This window comes from Anolis carolinensis, chromosome 2 (assembly GCF_035594765.1).
Source record: "Anolis carolinensis isolate JA03-04 chromosome 2, rAnoCar3.1.pri, whole genome shotgun sequence".
NCBI classification, from domain to species: Eukaryota; Metazoa; Chordata; class Lepidosauria; order Squamata; family Dactyloidae; genus Anolis; species Anolis carolinensis.
In genome coordinates this window covers 205,408,153-205,432,220 of record NC_085842.1, presented here as the reverse complement: position 1 = coordinate 205,432,220, position 24,068 = coordinate 205,408,153, and the positions used below count along the sequence as shown (strand labels likewise).

The following is a 24,068-nucleotide window of genomic DNA, read 5'->3' as shown; positions in this document are numbered from 1 at the left end:
CAGCGGGCGCTCATTCCGTTCCCGGGATTTGAACCTGAGACCTTTTGGTCCATAAGTTCAGCAGCTCAGCGCTTTAACACACTGTACCACCATAGATAGATAGATAGATAGATAGATAGATAGATAGATAGATAGATAGAGATATAGATAGATATAGATATAGATATAGCTGATTTTAATGTCTAATGTTTGTGTATATTTATAATTATTTTATGTTCCAGCATGGAATGCTTGCCGTATATATGTTGTGCTCTGCCCTGAGTCCCCTTCGGGGTGAGAAGGGTGGAATATAAATGCTTTAAATAAAATAAATAAATAAATAATATTGTTTTTAGCATCTCAACGTACTAAAAACAATAAAAGTTACACAGAAAGATCACATGGAACTGCTCTTAGTATTCACATTTTCATTCTGAAATATCTGGTCTTCTACATCATAGGGCCCCTGGTGGCACAGTGTGTTAAAGCCCTGAGCTGCTGAACTTGTGGACCAAAAGGTCCCAGGTTCAAATCCCGGGAGCGGAATGAGCGCACACTGTTAGCCCCAGCTCCTGCCAACTTAGCAGTTTGAAAACATGCAAATGTGAGTAGATCAATAGGTACCACTCCGGCGGGAAGGTAACAGCGCTCCATGCAGTCATGCCGGCCACATGACCTTGGAGGCGTCTACGGACAACGCCGGCTCTTCGGCTTAGAAATGGAGATGAGCACCAACCCCCAGAGTCGGACATGACTGGACTTAACATCAGGGGAAACCTTTACCTTTACATACATCATTTGGTTTCTACCAGCTACACAGATGGAAGGATAGGTTACTGATGCCTCACTCACTTGACTAGTTGAAACCTTATTATACAATTTCTCCATCTTCTGGATTTAAAAAAAGGAATATCAGATATTTTAAGCTAAATTCTGGACCAATTGGCCATATCACAGTCATCATTCTCTTTCTTTTTCATTTCAGGTAGTTCAAAGAAAAGAGTCTCATGATTATAGGTGCCTCTTCAGAATCTGCTTTATGCCCAAAGATCCCTTGCATCTTTTTCAACAAGATCCAGTTTCCTTTGAGTATCTCTTTTTGCAGGTGATGTGGTAACACATTATATATATCACACTACAATCCTCTTTGCCCTGACCAGGATTTTGGAATGTATGGTAAAAACAATCTTCAGAGATTTTGTATCTATAGTTCACAGAGCCAATGCAAGTAATGCATTATTTTTAAATTATTTAATTTTTTAAAAAGTGATACAGATTTAGAGTTTTGAGAACTCCTGTGAAATCAGTTCTGTTTCTAATCAAATTCAGAAAATATCTTACATTTTATGTATATGACCTGTGGTTGTCCGAGTTAGGGATTGTGTAAGGATAAACATTAGAAGTAGCCATTGTTTGGTTTTCAGTTTATGAATGGAACCATTAGAAAAGGCATAAGAATGTGGGTAAACTACAACTCCCACAATCTTTTATCGTTGCTCCCAAACTGTACCAGCACTTGGTCATGATGGATATGTGTGCCAAGTTTGGTCCAGATCCATCATCGGTGGAGTTCACAGTGCTAGCTGGATATGGTTTAACTATAACCCTCATCATCCCAGTTCAGCCCCCTTCCCCCGAGGCCTGTCAGTAATTAAAGTTGATCATGATGAGTATGTGTGCAAAGTTTGGTCCAGATATATCAACAGTGATATTCACAGTGCACTTTATATGTGGGTGAACTATAACTCTCATCATCCTCTGTCATTGCCCCCCAAACCCCATCTGTCCTTAAAGTTGGTCATGATGATTATGTGAGCAAAGTTTGGTTCAGATCCATTGATGATGGAAGTCACAGGGCTTTCAGACAGAAAATATTTAATACAAAAAAGATTGGGAAAAGAATTTATAACATCAAATAGAATCACGAAAAATGGTTTAGTATTATACAATAAAGAAACTTGGCAACCCCAACTAATCAAAGAAGACAAAGAGGGAAGATATCAAATGGTGATGATACAAGTAGAAGGCAAAAAGATTTTGATAGTCAATGTATATGACCCAATGAAGATAAATCAAAATTCTTCGAGAGTTAAAAGAAGTAGAATACTCAGAATTATTAATCCTAGGTGACTTCAATGTAGTTGTCAATCCATCCTTGGATAGAAAATCAAGAAAGATCCTGCAAAATGGGGAAAGAGAACTCCCAAAAACCTTTTGGAGCTTATAGAAATAATATGGAATAAAAAACACATGGCAAGAAATGAAGAAAAACAAAAAGGATTATACCTTCTCAGATAGACACAAGGCATATTCAAGGATTGATATGATATGGATTTCAAATTGTTTGATGGGACTAGTGGAAAATACAGAAAGACATCTGATGACAGTTGCAGACCATGCTCCAATCTCAAATGAGATTAAAATTCCAAAGAAACATTTTGTTTGGAAATTAAATGAATATCTTTTTTAAAAAATAGAAAATGTGCAAAAAATAAAAGAATAAATAAAATAATTATTTATGATAAACTAAACGGAAGGACTGTCTACTAATATAATATGGAATACATTAAGAGCCTGTATTAGAGGAAGATTAATACAATTCAATGCACACAAAAATAAACAAAATAAAAAAGATGAATCAAATCCAAGAAGCAACCTGATGAACCAACCGGATCAACCTGATGAACCAACCTGGACACAGCATATTATTTGAGAACACAGAAATGATGGACCACTCTAAACAAAACACTTTGAAATTGCCAGCAAACCAGGGAAGTGGTTAGTAGCTACATTTAAAAAGAAAGACAAAAGAAAATATATAACTCTGGCGAAGAGAAAAGGTCAAATCAAAGGAGACGACAAAGTTATACAGGAGTTTTTCCTGTACTTCCATGCATTTTCCAAGATTTATACACTAAGGGAAGACATATTTACCATATTTACTTGAGTCTAATGTACCATTGAAACTAATGCGCACTTCAATTTTAAAAACCCTGATACCAAAAAAAGGGATTTGCTGCTGGATGTAATGCGTAGTGACAAAACATGCACTCTTTGTAATTTGGCCATTACAGTTGCTGCCTCTTTGGAATTCTTTCTTTAAAAACAAAAGTGTTGGAACATCAAAGTTTCAGCAATGGAAAATAAAACCTTGGAGTGCATCTATGATGCCTTGGTTCAATGCTATGGAATCATAGAGCTGTGGTTTGACAAGGTCTTGAGCCTTCTCTGCTGGAGAATTCAGGTGCTTCACCAAACTTCAAATTCCAGGATGCCATACCACTGAACCATGGCAATTAAATTAGAGATAATATCCTTCAAATGTGATCTCCAGCTGCTGCTGAAACAGCTTCCCCCTTTGCTTTGGCTCAGCACTTAGATGACCCATTAATGCAAATCTAATGTTCACCATAATTTTTGCAAGGTAATTTAGCCAAAAAAAGGTGAGCATTAGATTTGAGTAAATAAAGTTAAATTTCTCACGGTTTAATCTACTAACAATATTTCCACCTATCCTTTTCATTTTTTCCCTATTTCTTGTTTTCTCTTTTCTCCTTTTTTGTTGTATAAATTCAAACATTTTAATGTAAAAAAGAGTACAAGAGGAACCCTGCTGTATGTGACCCAAAGTCTATCTAGTTCATTCTGTCTACACAGTTGCCAACTGTGAGAAGTCACCAAGCATTATTTTCATGTATCCATCAATCAGAGAAAAAGTTGGATGAAACCTTTGGGCTGGTTTCATACATGCATAAACCCTTCCTGGTTTCTTTATCATCATTACCATCACCACCATCACCATCAACCAATGTAAAGATTCCACTGAAGAATATTATTCTTGCAGTGATGTGGAAGCTCTATCTGTCTGCTTGATCTGTGAAGCCCATTCACACAGGCAGGTTGGCGCTTGGTGCTGTAATCCATAAGAGAAGGACATGCATGTGTGACCCAGCCCCGAGTTCCACCACAGTGCAAGGAAGGTAAGCAAGCGAGTTACTCAATGCTGTCAAGAGTCAAACTGTTGACTTGCCAGGATGTGGTGGGGAGTGGGGAGAGATTAGCCTGGGACAAATAACTGCCTGCTTCTCTGCCCTTGCTAACTCGGTCCTGTCTGTTTCAGAGCTGCAGTGATGTGCTTCAGGAAAGATTTGCTGTCGAGATGAAGTGCAGTGTCGCTTTGCGGCTGGCTGCGCTGCACATACAGGAACGGATCATCACTTGCGCTCAGCCACAGAAAGTCTCTCTGAAGTATATAGAGTAAGTGACAAAGTGTATATTTGTAAATTCCAATAGATCGTGAAGAATGCAAGGCTTTCTTAGTGGCTACTCCCAGACTCTGGAACTCCCTGTCAAAGGAAACAAGCCCAGTCTTTGATGACATTTTTTATTGTGGCAGCAATTAGCAGATGACAGGTGTAACTTTTATAACAATAACAACAACAACAACAACAACCACAACGAATTTATTACCTGCCTCCCCCTGCAGCTCAAGGCGGGATACAATATAATTAAAACAAGAGATAAAACACTATTAAAACACATTCAACAAGATAAACAGAGTTGAAACACAAGTTAAAATCTACTGATGAAATTGAGACTACGTTTTACTTCCAGATTTGATTATTATATTCTATCTCTGATTTCTAAGTCTGCAATTGCTTGTCTCACATTTGCTGTGCCTCTCGTTTTGATTCCCATTTTGGGGATCTAAATTCAATACATAGATAAAAAAGCAAACAAGTTTAAAAATAAAGCTATTTATTTATTTCATGTATTTGTAGAGTAAGTCAAATCGGGCAAATGACCTAGTTAAATAGGAAAAAAGATAGCCAAGCCAGTCCATGAATAGAAACAAAATCAATGAGATCTCCAGATTTTTGAGTTTTATTGAATTCTTTATCAGGCTACATGACACAAAAAATAGAGGATGGAAGGTAGTGACCCTATTTTAGACTTTTCGGTTTCTTTTCCCAACAAGAACAAATAAATGTGTGTTCCTGCATAGCAGAGGGTAGGAGTGGATGACCCTTTTGGTCACTTTCCATTGTATGATTTGATGAATATTTCTGAATTCACTCAATTTCATTTGTTGATTAAGATAGACTTACTATTTCCTCCTTTAAAACTTATTTCACATGTTAATTTTATTAAATTTGCCATGTCCTTGTACCCTTTCCCCACACCTTCCTCTGTTTAAAAACAAATAATGGGCAGGGAAAGCATTTAATTTATCAAATATGTGTAATTAATTTTTTACACACACAACATACTATTTCTCTTTCTTTTTTCCATGGTTATTACATATGCCAACACATATACATATATATCAAAATTTAATTTAATCATTACAGTACAGTCCTGTATGCATGGGGATATGTTTCAAGACACACGTACCTCACCTTGAATACCTGAAACTGCCGATAACAGTGAGCCCTCTATTTTGACTATACTTTGACCAGAAGCATACCATAGGCTCACAAACACTAGCAAGAGTAAGTGAAATTGTAATGATCAATCCATTGATAAGGGGGTCATATCGTACTTTAAATATAAGGATTCTGCAGAAATATCACCTAGGATTCACTTTCCCTTCTATTTCTTTTTCTTCAGAAAAGACTGGGGCATAGAAAACTTTATCTCACCAACTCTGCTCCGAAACATGAGAGGCAAGGACATCAAAAAAGCCATTAGCTTTCACATGAAGAGGAATCAACTTTTACTGGATCCAAGGCAAAAGGTACACTGTGTTGTCGAAAACTTTCATAGCCAGAATCACTGGGTTGCTGTGAGTTTTCCGGACTGTATGGCCATGTTCCAAAAGCATTCTCTCCTGACGTTTCGCCCACAATTCCCCCAGGCAGCAACCAGCCAGGCATTAAATCTGCAAGGCTATTAAATGCTAATCAAGGTGGCCAATTGCAACATTCACACCATCCTCAAGCAGACAAGAGTTTTTTCTCCCACCCTAAACATTCCGCAGATATTTAAACCTTACTTGCTTAGTTTCCAACAGATCCCTCAACTTCTGAGGATGCCTGTCATAGATGTGGGTGAAACATCAGAAGAGAATGCTTCTAGAACATGACCATTCACAGCCACCCAAAAGGTATACCTTTCATACAAATGTGAAAAGTGACCCAGGGAAGTAACATTGCTGGGTTAGCCATGTATTCTTTGATATGGTTGTCCTATATATAATGCCTTCAGAAAGCGGAATTTCATAGATGCATTCCCACATTCAAGGCTTCCACATGAGGTGGGAGAGTCATGGAACAGCCACTGCACTGCACACATACGATTGCTATCCAAAGCTTTGCTGGGTAAAAACATCAGGGGAGTCTAAGTCTTCCAACACCTCCCAGCATCCTTTCCTTAAATGGTGTCTGCTTATATTAATTTGTTCTTCAATTTCTGCTCAACATTTTAGCATCTCCTCTCAGCAGCACAAGTGAGACTGTGCTATCTTCAGATTCTTGGAGACCTCAAACTTTATGGGGGGAAAACCTTCAATGCAACACTCATGGTAAGGTTATTCTTTGACTTACGTTATAAAACAATACTCTTTTAAAACTCTCTCAAATATATTTTCTCTGTTGTGTTTACTGCATTACCTTCTAACATTCCAAATGGGACACAAGTCAGAACTCAGCAGTGATTCTTAAGGTATTTCTGGAAGTCATCAAAAATTCAGCAAAGCATGGAAATAAGTTGGATTCTACATTTGGGCATGCCAGGGACTTCTATACCACTACACAAAGTTAGATATCTGTCCCTTGGCAGATACCAGGAGATAGCAGTGAGGTATTGGAAGAAAAGGCTATGACTTTGGGGCATGAATTGGAGTACAAATTCTCTGTCACTTCAGTTCAATGTGAGAGAAAAGCCAGTTTCGGAGGCTCTGAAACTGGCATTACTCTTTCTATGTGTAGAGGGAGCAAAGGATTATCCACATGACCCAATATTTGTCTTAGGTAATGATCCATGAGCCTAGAAGGGAATAGTGGTCACAGATATGACAGCAGGTCAAGTCATCATCTTAGCCCCTCTATGAAAGCTGCCCCAACTTTCAGAATGGACAAACTTCAAGAAAAAAATGCCCCTAAATTAGTATAATAAATTAACTTAAAAGCAGGGTGAACATTGGGAACCTCCTCAGTCTAAGGCAAGTTTATTTGCTTCTCAGTTATCTCTGTCTAAATTTAACTAGAAGATTCAAGAGCAAACTTTCTAGCTAGCTAACACTTCCTCCTCTGTTCTTTCTTTTAATGTTGGAAGTGAGACTCTCATTTTTGGCTGCGGGAGGTTGATAGAGACTGATCCAGCCATGAGTTGAAAACCACTTTATTTGTAATTGGATTACACTTTTAACCAACCCCAAAGCTAAGACACTCTGAACTATAAAGACGGTAATCAAGAGTTTCAAGAAGAGATAATCCAGTTGCAACAAGTATATAAATTACAGCATTTGCTGGTGGAAAGTAAAATTCTACTACCTTCTCACGTTGCTATGCTGCCTGTGAAAAACAATGAAGATGTCAAAACTTCAAATTTTGTCATTTTTACTGCAATTCAAGAAAGAACTAACTCAAACTGCAGCTAGAATTAAGCAGGACTTTAAGGATATAAAGGATTAATGACAGAATCCAGGCAAATATTGGTAATCACAGTGTAGCAGATTGGTCAAGGGAGGCAGCTAACAGGTTGCCAGTGTTGAAGATAGTACAGTCTTTTTTCTATATGGAATGGGAAGGAGTGGCATCTTGTGCTGAGCATTAGGACAATACAGAACATTGTGGCTGTGAAAGGGTATTCGAAAATACGAGGGTTGAATGAAAAGTAATGCCTCCACCTACGTTACTTGGGTTAGGATGGGAATATTTTAATAAATCAAATGCAGAAATAATCCCTAGAATGTGCTGTTTAACTCCCACTATTCACTTTTCCACATAATCACCAGACAATTGGATACATTTCTGCTAATGGATGAACAAGTTTTCTGAAGCCGTCCCGGAAGAAGTCGACACTCTGTTTCCGCAACTAGCATCTCACAGTACCCATAGCGCACAGATCTTCCGATAGCCAAGCAAAGCAATAATGTGACCAACACATTCTTGTGAAATGCTGATTATGTTTGAAATTTCTCTCTGAGTGATACGACGATCGTCCTGAATCAATCTGTCAACCTTTTGCTTGTGAAACTCGGTGGTTGTTGTCACAGGACGTCCAACTCTTTGTTTGTCACGCAAGTCAGATGTTCCCACCTCAACATCTTTAAACTTAGTCACCTAACAAAGCACAGTGCTCACATCAACATAATCACCATAAACAGCTTGCATTCTCTGATGAATCTCCTTTGGGGTGACACCTTCTACTGTCAAGAATTCAATGACTGCACGTTGCTTAAGTCACATTAACCGACCATCTTCACAGGGTTCCATATTTCGCACTTTAACAACACAGCCGTTCAATGCTAAGGCTTCCTGCCAAATGGAACTGTCTATTGAACAAACCAGTACCTGCCGCATACCAATACTGCCATCTGTTAAGGAGTTACGAAGGTGGATGCATTACTTTTCATTCAACCCTCGTAAAGTTCATACTGAATATCATACTTCTCATTATTTATTGATGTAAAACTTTTTATACTACTTTTCATTTTACAGTAACAATTTGGTGTTCAAAATATAATAAGAGATTCTCATATCATATACAGTAGCCAACTGTTTCCATCAGTCAGTTAAATACACTTGTTTAAACTGTTTGGATAAACATATAAGTTTTAACCTGGGGCTAAACAGGGCATAGTGCCAAGGAGTATAAATACACCTCTATGGAAAGGCATCAGTGCAAACAAGACACCCCAAAAAAGACATGGTGCCCATGTGGTATAATGGTTACTCAGTGATGAACTCTGATAAGGCATTCTGGAAATGAGTCTTAGACTGTTTTCTCCCATGTAGTTACAGGACAGAGAGTCATGCGTTACCCTCCTGGTGGGAGCCAAGTATGGAATAAGCCAAGTTGTTAACAACAAACTCAACATCATAACCATGTTGGCAGAATTTGCTAATATTAGTAAACTGGAACTTACTGAAGAATCTGAAAAAGTTAGCATGGTAAAAATCTACCTCCAAGATATAAAGGTAATTATAACTTCATTCCCTCTTTCAACAATAGCTGGCTGTGAGAAGAATATTATATCATTTTCTAAAATGCACAGTTCTGTGTTGTAACTAGAAAAAGAATGTGCAATGCCATCTTATACTGAGAGAGACCAGGATGCCAGCAAAACTGGTGATATCAGCCCTTAGAAACCAAACATTATTTTAAAATGGGAACTGTGCAGCCTTTCAGATGTTGTTGGACTGCAACTCATATCAGTCTTAACTGTCATGCATTTTAAGCTTTATCCCATCCCACATCTACATCTATTTAAAACTATTTGGGAGTGATTGAAGTTCATTAACTTCCTTATCTTTATGTTCTTGACATTTCTGTCTGTGTCAGGTATATTTATGCCAGACTGTAGAGATTATATAGAATGATGGGATAGTTATGATGATTTCTTACTCTTTCTTTAAATTTACAATGGATTAGACACATAATACCAGTGAAAAGACCATATAATGCATATTAAAAACTGTAATAATATACAGTATTTTGCAAGGGATCCATTTCAGGACTCTTTGTGTAAAACTATGTTCACATATAATCTAGAACTCCATTTTTTCTTATGGACTTTTAATCAGAGCATAGCATAGAATTGCTCTGAAAGATGCCAAAATGCCAAAAGAAGTGTTCTCTCTAGGTCACTGGTTCCCAAACTGTATACTATGGAAGCCTAGGATTCCACAAAAGCATCACAGGAGTTCCATGAAAAATCTTTAAAAACATTTTTAAATATGTTGTCTGACCTTACAACCTCTGAGGATGCTGCCATAGATGTGAGCGAAACGTCAGGAGAAAATGCTTCTGGAACATGGCCATTCAGCCTGGAAAACCCGTAGCAACACATTTTTAAATGTCTGTGCCAGAATAGGAATTTTTTTAATGGAAATTCAGCGTGCCTCTGTTTTAAAAACAAAATTTTAGTCTCTTTATTTTCAAAACTACTACATTATACAAAGCACCCGGGCAATAGGAGTAGGGTTTTTTTTTGTGTCAGGAGCAACCGGAGTTGCTTCTTCAGTGAGAGAATTGGCCGTCTGCAAGGGCGTTGCCCAGGGGACGCCCGGATGTTTTGATGTTTTTACCATCCTTGTGGGAGGCTTCTGTCATGTCCCCGCATGGAGCTGGAGCTGATAGAGGGAGCTCTCCCCGGGTGGGATTCGAACCTGGCAGCCTTCAGGTCAGCAACCCAACCTTCAAGTCATTGGCTTTTATCCCCTTGGCCACTGGAGGCTCCTAATAGGAGTAGATAAAAAACTTTGTGGGTTCACAATGCTTACAGACAGAGTTAGAGTTCTGCAGAGGAAAAAGACATCTGGAGGATTCAGAAACTGTAGTGAGTTCTAGACTGGAGAATTAACCGTAGAAATGGAGGGAAAGAAGAGCATGGCTATATGAGCATCACCAGTGTTTGCAGGTTCTAACTGCGCTGTGCTTGGAGAAGGGAGGATTGCAGTCAGTGGGGAGTATGATTTAACCCCTTTCTGTCCTGCTTCAGTTCAAGAAGAAGCCCTCCTCGGAAGCAGGTGCTGGCATTGGGGGAACAGTCCCTGAGTGGCACTGAGGAGAGTTTTCTTTCCAGTGCTAGCTCCAGCCTTTCTCATTTTTGTACTGATATCTGAATCTCTGTTTGGCCCTCCCCTCCTTAAAAGGTGCTGACCCTGATGTTGGAATCCAACAGTGCCAAAGATCTGGCTTGCCTCATCAGTGGCTACTACAGGATGTTTGTCGATTCGAGCCATTCCCTATTCATCTGGGGGGAGAAAAAGCCCCAAACACACCGCTTCTCAGCTGAGGAAGGTAAATACCAAACTGCTCTAAGCTACTATCAGACCAAGAGGAATCTTACTGGCTAAGTGGATAGGTGTGACTGTGCCAATGATGACAAGTTATGCAAGGGAGAGATTTCCATGCCATCACAGAACCCTCATGTGTAACACATCTTTCCCCTCTCCCCTCTCCCCTTCCCCATAAACATGAGTGGCAGGCATTCACATGAACCCTACCCACATACTAGCATTCATTTGTGGTTCACCTGTACTTTCAGGTGGCACCTGGCATATGACAGAGGGGTGTCATCCTAAAAGAAAGAGGACAGTAGAGGAGGGGATGCCATAGTTCCCTTTAATTCAGGCAGAAAAGTATCTGAGTTGTGCCCATTCACTTTCTTGTAGAAATCCCTGGGAGGCATGACATGTCTGCTGTACTCTTGGTAGCCCTAAGTGGGGGATTGCCAGCAGAGGACCATACTCTTTGTGTCTATTTGACTTGCAGGATATGAATCGAGAACCTGCAGTGACTCAGAAGACTCTTCTGAACCCGACACTGCTTTGGACCATTTTTCAAACACACACTCACCCAGACTCAGCCGTCTTGGGCCTCAGTCTAAGGAAGATGGAGATCCAGAGGACTTAGAGCAAGAAAGGATGGCTCTAGGAGGTAAAGGTGAGGGCTTTTGCAATGGATACGACAACACAAATGACAGCTTGTCAGAAGCCTCTGACTCAGCCAACTCGGAAAGCCGAGGGCTTAAGACAAGCTGTTCAAGTGACTCTATGGATGCCTTGGAGGAGGATGATTTTGAAACTTGCTCGTCAAGCAGACCAGAGTTTTATCACTTCTACGTTCCCACTCTTCAGGAGCTCACAAGCAATAGCAAGGCCTTCTTGGGGGCGAACTCAGAAGAGGCACAGGATTCATTCTTTTCCTTCCTCCTGCCACCAAGCATTTCCAGTTCTGAACCTGTGCAGCCAGAAGCAGAATTCAGAAGAGAAAATGAAACAAATGGTTCAGCACTGGCATCCAAGCTAGCTGAGAACAACGTCATGGAGTATTACAGTCTCTGTGCCAACATCTCCCCAGCCAGCAGTGGGGAGAAGAACCCCCAAAGCAACAGCTCGGAGGGCAGCTCCTTAAATGAGCAGGAGGAAGATGAAGGCATCCACGAAGTTGAGAGACAGAGATTCCTCTTGGCTCCTCCCCCTGGGTTTGGAGACACCAGTTCAGATGAAGAGTTTTATGATGCCACAGAACGGATGACGCCAACAGAGAGGAAAGCAGGTGAGTCAGAAGGAAGTCCTCGGCAGTCAGGTTGAAATTATACCTCCTGAGAAGGGTCTAAAACCAAGGGAGCATTTTGAGCATATGTGCCGCTGTTGATGGGGCTCAGCAGAACCATAGTTGATGCCATTCATAGGTTTTGAAATTCAGTTTCTTAAAAGCCACTCATGGAGCCCTAGTGGCGAAGTGTGTTAAAGCACTGAGCTGCTGAACTTGCAGACCGAAAGGTCCCAGGTACAAACCCCGGGAGCGGCCTGAGCGGCCGCTGTTAGCTCCAGCTCCTGCCAACCTAGCAGTTCGCAGACATGCAAGTGTGAGTAGATCAATAGGTACCACTCCGGCGGGAAGGTAACGGCGCTCCATGCAGTCATGCTGGCCACATGACCTTGGAGGTGTCTACGGACAACGCCGGCTCTTCGGTTTAGAAATTGAGATGAGCACCAACCCCCAGAGTCGGACACGACTGGACTTAATGTCAGGGGAAAACCTTTACCTTTACCTAAAAGCCACTCTGAGGGTTTTCACAAGAAATCTTAGCTCTCAGCCATACAGGGGTCATCAAGGATGAGGAGAAAGGATATAGTCATATAACTGTTAGACTAGGGATAATGTCAGATACAAACCTTCTTACTTCAAAAAATAATCTCACTTTGAGATAGTAAAGCTTTGTTTAGGAAAATTAAAGCAAAACATTTTATATCATGGTTGTTGCCAGGATTGGCAAATATCACAAGTACTGTATATTTATCAGCAACACAACACAATGATTTTGCATGCTTTGGCTTCATTAGCCCAAGTACAGTATATGTTATGCTTGATGTAGTCTTTTCCAGTAATGACCAGGTGATAAAACATCTTTGATTCCTCACCCCCACCCCTTACCTGTAGGCATTCCTAACAGATGAGGCCTTTCCTGTAGTCAAGCCAACTGTTTTCTACAAAGCATCACCAAGCTTAACCCTTCATACATACTTTTTGTGTATGAAACAAAGCATTTAACTGAATAGATGATATATTGTTACAGTACACCACATATAGCGGAATATATACAATATGCATATATGTAGCCGCAATATGTGGTTATACATACCAATGATATATTTTTTAAAAGAAGCATGGCAGGACTTAAGCATAAGATCCTGACTTTCTGTCCCCGCAAAGTCATTCATCCTATCCCTAGACTCTTAAGGTTTGCCTGGATATCTATCGAACCATTTGTTAGGGCCAGAGTACAAACTTCCTTTGAATTCACACCTTCTTTTTCTCAAACAAGAGCATGTTTTCATTTTATAAAGTATTGTAACATTCCTCAGTGAGTCAACTATTTAAGCAACTTTGAAGTGTTGATCTCAGTAGTGATGAAGGGATGAGGTTGTCTTAATGCAACAAGTTAATTTTCTACTGGTTTTAGGAAGCTAAAATGAATAGGATGCAAATGTTTATAGTTTTGGAAGAGATCCAATTCAGCATTCACATCATTCAATAATTTATTTATTTATTTATTTATTTATTTATTTACAGTATTTATATTCCGCCCTTCTCACCCCGAAGGGGACTCAGGGCGGATCACATTATAACACACATAGGGCAAACATTCAATGCCCATAAACACATCAAACAGAGACAGAGAGAGACACGCAGAGGCAAGTTAACCTTCTTCTGAGGGGATGTTCGATTCTGGCCACAGGGGGGAGCAGCTGCTTCATCCACACTGACGGCACTTCCTCATACCAGGTCGTAAATTAGTTAATCTTGCCTCCCCACTTTTTATAAGTGGTACCTTATCTCCTACTTGATAGATGCAACTATCTTTCGGGTTGCTAGGTCAGCAACGAGCAGGGGCTATTTTTTTTTATTTTTAATTGACGGGTGCTCACCCCGCCAGATAACAAAGGGGATCACATTTTTCTGCGTCAATTTTTACACCCTGATTAGTTTACATGTCTCTTTGGCATGTTCTAATTCTAATTCCATGCCCTTCAGACTTTGTGCACTCCATCAGACAACATCATTGGATGACTTCACGCCTTGGAAACACCTAAATAATTTGCCTATATAGAATCTAAAAGGATGGGTATCTAGTGTGGTTGAATGCCCAGAACTATTGTAAACCATCTCAGCAAAGAGCAGCAATCCAACCGATCATCCTATTGAAGGTTTTGTAGCACCATAAGTATTGTTCAAAAATTTGGTTAACCTATGAGTACTGCCCATCATTTACAGATGATGAGCAGTACTCATAGATTGTACCATTCCCAGCAGTCTTAAAAATGATTTCCAGAATTGGGTGATAGAGTGACTTTTGCAATTGGAAATCACCTTAAGCCACACTTATCAGTAAATATGATCGACAAACAATTTAGTTGTTGTTCCTTCCTTGGAAACTTTTTAACAGAGGCTGAATGGCCATCTGTCAGGAATACTTTGATTGTGCTTTTCCTGCATGGCAGAGGGTTGGACCAGGTGGCCCATGTGATCTCTTCCAAAGCCATTATTCTATTCTATAGTGCTGCAGGCCACTAAGTGGACTTGCTTGGAAATTTTAAAAAACCCATCACCATCCAGATGACAATTTTTCCATAGCTCATAGGCAAATCTACAATAAAGTCCATACTGATATGCTTCCTAGGGCAAGGTAAGATCAGTAACAGTTGAAGCAGCCCTTATGATTTTCCTTCCTCATTTTCCAACATTGCACAAACTGGACATTCTGAAATATAAGACTGTACCAATCATTTCAGATCAGCCAACCAGTATTGGCTCCTGAGCAAGTGCAAAGGTGTTGCAAAGCAAAAGCGATCCCCTGCTCTTATATATCATAACACCAGCATAAAATCTTCTGCTGAAGCCCCTCTGATATGTAGATCCAGTCTCCCTATCATTTTAGTAATGTTAGCTCCCTCTTGTGGCTCTTTTTCATCTTTTTCTAGTAGTCTGTTTAAATCTTTGATGAATAGAATCAGGCACTTTTTCACCCGGCCCACCTCTTTGGCTTGCCTTGAGTCCAGATGTTTAAGGGTGAACAAAAGTGTCTGCTATTTCCTCTCTCTGATTTTCATTCTGGAGCAACCTTTACAAACTCTGCAAAAAAAATTACTTGGAAGTATTTTGGTTTAAAAGTGAACTTATAAAAGAATTTAGTCCAACAAACCTGTTTTGTACTGAGTTTTCTAGGACTTCCACATTGTGATGGTTAGTACAAACTTTGAATTTAGAAAATGTTTCTATGCCTCCAAAGTGAATTCTATAGCCGCAGCCTCTTTCTCTCAAATAGGCCAACTATGCTCAGTAGCTGTACATTTGTTTTGACATGTAAGTACATGGTGGCAATTGCCCCCGTTCATCTTTTGCAGCAACATGGCCCCAATTGCACAAATGCATGATCAGAATTGGGGTGTTTCAGAATGAACTCTAAGCTAAAAAGTATTTTAAATGTTCTAAGACCCTGTGCTTTTTTATTTATCTTTTTATCTCGAGTAAGTCAGTCAGGGCCATGCTACTTGAACAAAATTTGGAAGGAATTACCTGTAAAAATTTACCAACACCAAGAAACTTTGCGGTTGTCTCTGCATTTGTGGAGATCCCCAACCCATCATGTACTTTGGCTGGATTCATTTTAATACCATCAGTGGAAATGCAGTCTACACTTTAATTGTCTTGACATACCCTTTCTTCCTTGGAAATTTGGTAGTCAGCCTTTGTCTATGCTGGGCAAATTTCACTTTCTCCAGCCAGCAGTACCATCCTGTCAGAGTATTTGGGTTGCTTCTTAACAAGTTTACACTAAGATGCCTGAACTTAGCCCATCTCTGAAGTATCTTTGCAGCTTCTGTGTACTTGGAGATCTGGACTGCCAGCTATCTAAACATCTCTACATATTTGGTCACTGATTTAGCACCCTGTCTCAGGGTCGTTAATCTGGTGCATACTTTTTCTTGGTGGAAGGGATCCTCAAAACAAGCACCAAGAATGGTCATAAAACTCTCAGTCATTCAGCTCAATGCAGCCAGATCTCACCTTCAGGGTGTCATCAGGGAAAATTTATGCCCACTCATCCATGAAGCCAGCCATGTGGGAAAGGACAAAATGGGAGTTTCTCGGGACTCCTATTGCAGGTAATCCTTAGCTGCCTGTCCCCATGCATTTGGGGAAATACTTTCTACTACTGTCTCTTCCTGAAGAGATCTGGTTCAATGATTCACCATGTTACCATCTATCATTATTCAAAGGATTTATTTTTTAGTTCGGATGTCTGAACATGGAGTTCTGCCTCTGTTCCTGCTGCCTCTCTGCTAAAGAAAGTTCCTACAACATGGGCATCCTATCCAGTCAGGCACCCCAGTTTTTGTCTCCCCTTGACATCAAAAAGCAGCTTTTCATATGACCTCACTTGCCCTCTGCCTACTGGAATAAACTCCCATCAATTACTAGTTGAGTTAAAACCAAATGGGTTCTTACAGGGTAGGCATTCCTTCCAAAGTGCCTTTCTCTGTCTCTTTTCCAAGGTTTGGCCTTGATCCCTTGCTTCCAGTTTGGAAATGAAAAGAGGTCCTTTCCTTTCCAGATGCATCTCACAGTGGCGAAAAAGGCATCCTGACAGACTTTCAGATACAGGCTTCCTTAGTTCAAAAACTAAACTCTCTCTGAGGTAGTAAAGCTTTATTTAAGAAAACAAAAGGCAAGCATTCTATATCATGGTTGTTGTAAGGCCTGGCAAGCATCACAAGTATCATATATTCATGGACAACAACAACAACAACAACAACAATGTAAAACTTTATTTATAATCCACCCTATCTCCCTAGGGGGACTCAGGGTGATTTCCAGCAAAAGATGGCAAACATTCAATGCCATAATAAACAATATAACCAAATCAAACCAAATCAAAACAGTAAACAAACACATCAGTGCAACTTTTAATAACTAGCCAAAAAGGTAAGTCATTAAATAGATGTGGTAGATCTAAATCAATCACACTTACACCATAATAAAAATCTAATTACCTAAAAAGCCCTAAAATTAATGAATGAGGTAAGATAATTCCAGCAACTTGCGTGCTTTGACATGTTTAGTCCCCCCCTGCCCCCCCCCCCCCCGCGCCCTCCTGCTGTCTTTCACACAATAAAGACTTTACTCTTCAGATTCTCACAACAGGTCCGTAACACATTCCTAACAGATGAGGTCTCCCCATACCAGCCTGTAGCCATGCCAGCTGTTTTCTACGAAGCATCACCAAGCTTAACTCATTTCCCTTTCATATATGTAAAATATAGTGTGATATACATGTGATATGATTATAAATAACAATGGCATCAAAGCGCCCAAGAAGCACGACAGCATTTAAGCATTAGATCTTGGTTAAGTGAATCCCTACGGCTGTTCCTACAGCCCTTCACTCTGCATACTACCCAGGCCATCCTTGCTAATCCGTGAATAGTAATTAACATGTAGCAGGGCCAACTGTGTATTTTTCATAAACAAAATATCCCAGCCACATCCCCTTTTATGTTTATATTTTATTATCTGTTACATTGATTCCTTTCCCAGTCTGTAGCTAAGCAGATAACTTTAGATGCTAACACAACAACTATGGCACATAATATCCAATTCTTGCAGCTTGTTCATATTTTTGAACCTTTTGCTCTCTTTTTCACAAGTCCTCGTGTCTCCCACAGCTCTTCATGGAGAGGAGGCAAGCACCTGATCCTGGGGAGAGATACTTGCCCTTTCAGATATTGAGGAATGACTATATTCATCATCCTTCACTATTGGCCAAGTCAGCTAGACTGATATGAAATAATGATGTGCTCTACTTGTGTTTTTTTTTTCCAGAGGAAGGGAGGAACTAAGCTATGATTCAGAGTAACAGACATTTATTCACAGAAGGTAAACGTCATTTCCTCACATTCTTCTTTTTATTTGTAGGTTTTGGTGGTCTATTCCCCAAAAGTGTGCAAGATTTGAACTCCTCAAAGACCTTGTCCTGTGACAGTTCAGGTGAAAACTTTCTGCCAAGACAAAGCAGAAGGGCAAGATATAGACCTGAAAAGGAGCCCCAGCATGCCAGCAATCTGAGGAAGAGAAGGTCCTTTCTACAGACTAATTTCACTTCACAGGTTACTTTTCCTTTCGCTCCCTCTCACTCCCTTGAGAACACTGATCATACTTGCTGTGATGGAGAACCTGTCCTTCCAGGGACACTGTCTTCCCCTGCTGCAATCTCCTTCAAGGAGCCAAAAAGTGATTCTGATCTTTTGGAAACCCAACCAGCTAGTGAATCAACAGCTTCATCTGACTCTGTGGACATAAAGCCAGGTTCATTAGAAAGTGAGTCATTCATGGATTCAAGTGTGTATCCTTTTTATGTCATTCATCCCATGAAAAGCAGAGAATGTTCAGATCTCTCCTTCAGCTCTGCTTCCACAGAAATGGAGGACAATTCTTTTGCCTCTGCAGATGCTGCTGGCCACCAGAATCATTGTCTGAATGTGTCCAAAAACCCTGTTCACTTTGAAGTTCTTAATACCACATGCGATGAAAAAACAGAAGATGTTACAGACACAGTTGGTGGGCTTCAGGAGCATTGTTCTGCAGATACAGAGCATCATATACTAAATGGAAGCTTAGGAACAGCAAAAGCCTCACCTGAAACAGGAGTCAGTTATGTATTGATTGAGGAAATAATACACACAACTACCAAATCTTCCCAGTTCCTTAACAACCACCCAGACAAACAGTTGCCTTGTGCTTCAGACCAGGATCATCTTTCTGCTGAGAAAGTGGAAAAACAGGAAGAACCTGAGCAAGATCCTCACCAAATGAAACCCATCTTGTGTGAGCCAAGGCAGCCATGTGCCAACTCAGTACTCCATAACAATACCAGTGGTGTGCCAAGAGAAAATTCCTCACCTGAAGGCAACAAACAGTTCAATTTCTCAAATACAACTGAGCAGTTTTCTAACATGGATGGTGGTTTGGGGACAGCAACACATCTCTCTAGGCTCTCTTTTAGTTCAACGGTTGAGCATGCAAAAATAGGCCAGCAGACAGATAAAACACACCAGGCTAACACTAACCCAAGTACCTCATCGGCAAATCAGGATCCACCTCATTCATCAGCCATGTCTGTTCCTCGGAACAGGTATCTGCTTACAGAAATGACTGATGGCCAAACTCTGGAGAAGAAAAATTACACAGGTGATACTCTTAATATGGATTATAATTATAAATTGCCTAGTGCGTTAACTGTTGCCAAGGAAGAAAATATGGAGCAGAGAAAAGCTGGCAGTTCAAATGGACTCAGCTACTTTTCATTTAACGTTCCGTGTAAGTCTGCAGGGACCAATGAGGAAAGCAGTATTTCAGATCAGTCATTTCTTTGTTCTGAGAACTCAACAAAAAATGTTACGGCATCTAGCAATTTCAGTTCTCCAATTTTAATGCACAAGAAGGAGTCAGTTTCACCAAAATCTAAGAGGGACACGTGTAGTTGCCAGTTGACTTACACAAGTTGTTTCCACGGTCAAGACAACGAGACAGAACTAGACTGCACCAAACCCACTACTTGCAGTAGGTCTGAGAGGCCATTAACAACCCCACCATTGACAAGAAGCCCACTGCCTCTAGGCTTTAATTCTACAAGACTTACGCAAGAATATAGCTATGTTAATGGTACCTCTAAAGAATGTAGAAATAACACGTGGGTTACAGACTCTCATATCAAAGCACTGAGCTATATGAAGGAGAAAATATATGCCACACCATTTGATTTTAGACATTTGTTAGACAATGTGGTGGAGCTGCAGGGAATTTTGGGACAGTTTTGGGGAAATAGAGTAAAGCATCCTCGAGAGAAATGCTCCTCTCACTTTTCAGAAAACAAGAACATCTTGTACATGGAATCACAAAGGCTGATGTCTTGCTGCCAGAAAGTTATCAGAACACACGGATTTTCTTCAGAGGCACACAATACTCTTCGGGAGACCTTCCAGATCCTTCTCCAACTCACAGAAGCATGCTTTCAGTTTACAAACTGTGGCCTGTGCTGTAGGAGGCACAAAGACCTGATAATCAATCTCAAGGATGTTGTCTATAGCTATCATCAGTTTGTCCAGGCAGCTAAGCAAGCCTGTGATAGAGACTCTCCCAATGTGAGCATGAGACTCCTGGTGTGCCAGTACACTGCTTTGAGTGCAGCCCTCTTCTGCCTTGTCCAACAGTTCAGAGCTATGTCCTGTGTGTGAGATGGAGATACTGTCCAGATGCTTCTCCGGCATGCTGCTATCTTGTCCTTTAATGGGGAAGATCCAGCTAAGTTGTCTGTTGTTTGTTCAGCCCATGCTCCCTGTAAACATAGTGGGTGTGTAAGAACTATGCAGAACCATATAACTCAATGGGTTGTGCCCCCTCTCTAATGGATATTTTCATGGCTTAAATGAGGTGACATCAACAGGATGAGTCAGAGAAACATGCCTTATGATATACCATTGTACAAATAACATAGTGTTGTCAATTCGCTAAAGTTTCAAGTTGGATTTTTTCATAGCTCTAGTGACCTTCCATCCAAATATTAATCAGGCCCAATTGTTTAACTTTTGAAATCTGACAAGATCAATTGAAATTGGGGCAATATGCTCACGTTGCATCCTCTTTCGGTGCATGCTCAATATGCTTTGCTCCTGTTCTATTGTTACGGAGCACAAGAGATTAATCTCTTTTGCATGACTCAGGGTCCCTTTCAGTGTGAACAACTGCAATTGATACATGCATGCAGTAGCAAATGCCAGTTTGTCACTAATCATTAATGCTTTCTCAATCTGTGAGAATGCGGACTTGAAAATAGGTTTGGTGTGTGTTTGCTTATGGAATAATTAATTACGTTTGAAGAAAGCACACACCGGCTCCTGTGCCCTTTGCACTGAAACCTGGCTCCTGATGTATGAGCCAGTGTTTCTCAAATTCAGCTCTTCCAGGTGTTTTGGACTTGGGCTCCCAGTTTACCAGCTGTTAGGAATTGTGGAAGCTGAAGTCCAAAACATCAGGAGGAGCAGTGTTTGAGAAACACTGGTATAAACAATGTAAATAGATGTCCAGAGACAGCCATGGCGGATCAGGACTAGGTGTGCCTTTTAGGTTAATTGCTCTCCAAACTATCTGTTCTCCATATTAGTCTCTTCTTAGTCCTGAGACTTACAGATGCCATGTAGGAGAAGTGCTAGCTGTGAAGATCCCAAGATGATTTCGAACTTCATGAGCCCATCTTTAAGTGCCAGAATGGGGAGCACAGAAAGTTTGAATCCAGGCATCATTTCTCATTAGACTTAGGTCCTTTCTTTTGAAATGTATTCTGTTATCAAGAACCGTTCCCAAAGCAACAAGCAAACAGTGTGTTCAGTGGTCTGCCTTTTCTGTTCTCTTTCCACAAGCTGTGGGTGTACTGAAAGGCCAGGCCCACAGAATATTGGATCAGTTTATGCAGTGGTGGATCTGAAGTGAATGTAATCTTAGTGGTTTTTCTCTCTCCTTCCTGTCTCAGGTATGGAATAAGTTGTTGTCTGTCAAAGTCTGTGCCACAATAAACCAGTTAGTTTTGCCATACAGCTGTTCTTGTCTTAAATTTTAATCTGGAAGTCCTGACCAGAAAGTTGATTTTAAACAGATGTTTCCTGCTACCTAATTCCAAGTTAACAGGTAGATGAAATTTGAGTGTAATGGATAAGGGTCCAATATTACCCTCTGAAATAAATACATTGAACACACCAGAAAATGTCCATGTGTCTATCAAGACGAAAACCATGTTGAATGTAATGGGGTAGAAGTGCTGGTGAAAGTGTATAGGATTGCAGCACCATTATCTGATGGCTCATGCCTCAGTGTTTAACATTCTTATATCTAAAAAGTAATATCTATGCAGTACATACAGTAGCTTCCAATATGGAGCCGTGGTGGTGCAATGGGTTAAACCCTTACGTTGGCTAAACTGCTGACCTGAAGGTTGTTGGTTCGAATCCGCAAGACTGGGTGAGCTCCCATCTGTCTGCTCTAGCTTGCGAGGAAATGAGAGAAGCCTCCCAGCAGGATAGTAACATTCAGGCATCCCCTGAGCAACGTTTCTGTAGATGGCCAATTCTCTCACACCAGAAGTGACTTGTTGTATGTTCTCAAGTCGCTTCTGACACAATAAAAAAACTTCCTTTTTAATATCAGCCAACTCTTTGGCACAGAACAAGACAATGATATGATGTAGGGGACCTAAGTATAAAAATGTTATTTCTCTGTATAAATTGCTTTTTACTTTCCATGCATCAGTAAGATCTCTTGCCTTTATGCCAGGACTGGAAACACATGGCTTTCCAGATATCGCTGTACTGGATCTCTTCTCAGTGCTAAGTAGCACAGTCAATGGGAAGGAATGCTGGGAACTGTAGTCAAGCAACACCTGGAGGGATCCTTCCTTTATGAATCATTCCCTGTACACAAGCTATGGGGTCTTATGTGAGATGCCAGCAATTCTTTACCATGCAGTGTATTGCGTTATAACTCAGTTGTAACTTCAGTCCTGTTGGTTTTAATGACTAAACTTGGATCTAACCCAACAACATTATTACACCATGCATTAAAGCGCTGAGCTGCTGAACTTGCAGACCAAAAGGTCCCAGGTTCAAATCCCAGGAGCGAAATGAGCGCCCGCTGTTAGCCCCAGCTCCTGCCAACCTAGCAGTTCGAAAACATGCAAAATGTGAGTAGATCAATAAGTACCGCTCCGGCGGGAAGGTAACAGAGCTCCATGCAGTCATGCTGGCCACATGACTTTGGAGGTGTCTATGGACAACGCCGGTTCTTCGGCTTAGAAATGGAGATGAGCACCAACCTCCAGAGTCGGTCACAACTGGACTGAACGTCAGGGGAAACCTTTACCTTTACCTATGCAAGCTTTTGGAGTATTTAGACCTCCTCATCAGAGAAGATGTTACAATCAAATAAGGAGTGGGAAGAAATGCGATTGTTGTTAGGAGTTATGAAAATCATATGCCTGTGAACATGTAGACGTCAACATCAGCCACCATCCCACTTGATTCGAAACAGTTTGCTTGATGAAATGATCAGAAAGTTTTGAAAGCTTTGGCCTTTGATGTTTCATATCCTGACAATCTTGCAATATTGACTGGCCTTGCTTATTTTAAAATCATTGGGGTTAATTTGCTCCAATAAATTTGCATCCAAGAACACTATTGATCAGTTGGGCCAGAGCAACACTTGTCAATACATGGATGATTTAATGTCCTGTTTAGCTGCTACCACAGTGCTTCCTCCCTGAAACAACCAAAAAAGTAAACACTCACTCAAAGCTGGGATGATCTGGATTTAAAAGTTGTGAATCGTCCTTCATGTTTCAAGGAGGTGGCAGAATTCTTTACCCCTGGATAGCAATTATTTCCTTCTAGTCACCCATTAAGTAGTTCTTACTGTTCTGTGTTTTAACTGGATTCACTGTCTTACTAAGGGAGACTCCAGTCAAGTTTGTGACTTGGAACTTAACAGAAGGAATTGCAGTATGAGGAGCGGCTTAAAGAGCTGGACATGTTTAGCCTGCAGAAGAGAAAGCTGAGAGAAGACATGGTGGCCATGTATAAATATGTGAGGAGAAGTCAAAGGGAGGAGAGAGCAAGCTTGTTTTCTGCTGCTCTGGAGACTAGGACGCGGAACAATGACTTCAAACGACAGGAAAGGAGATTCCACCTGAACATCAGGAAGAACTTCCTAACTGTGAGAGCTGCTCAGCAGTGGAACTCTCTCTCTGCCCTAGAGTGTGGTGGAGACTCCTTCTTGGAGGCTTTTAAGAAGAGGCTGGATGGTCATCT

At 40.6% G+C, this 24,068-nt stretch overlaps 1 protein-coding gene across 3 annotated transcripts in view; it reads left to right on the top strand.

Moving 5' to 3' along the window:
• The window catches only part of frmpd1 (FERM and PDZ domain containing 1), a 95,349-nt gene extending 73,545 nt beyond the window's left edge, over positions 1-21,804 (top strand). For 2 of the 3 annotated variants that reach the window (XM_008114621.2, XM_062971576.1), the window contains 8 exons: positions 965-1,084; positions 4,100-4,236; positions 5,590-5,716; positions 6,407-6,502; positions 8,940-9,122; positions 10,800-10,947; positions 11,422-12,207; positions 18,133-21,804. In XM_008114621.2, coding sequence (XP_008112828.2) covers positions 965-1,084; positions 4,100-4,236; positions 5,590-5,716; positions 6,407-6,502; positions 8,940-9,122; positions 10,800-10,947; positions 11,422-12,207; positions 18,133-20,450 — 3,915 coding nt within the window. In that variant the 3' untranslated portion in view covers positions 20,451-21,804. Of the gene's footprint in view, positions 1-964; positions 1,085-1,369; positions 3,960-4,099; positions 4,237-5,589; positions 5,717-6,406; positions 6,503-8,939; positions 9,123-10,799; positions 10,948-11,421; positions 12,208-18,132 lie in introns of those variants that run through there. The other variant, XM_062971577.1, reaches the window with a different exon arrangement.
• Positions 21,805-24,068: the final 2,264 nt, after the last annotated feature.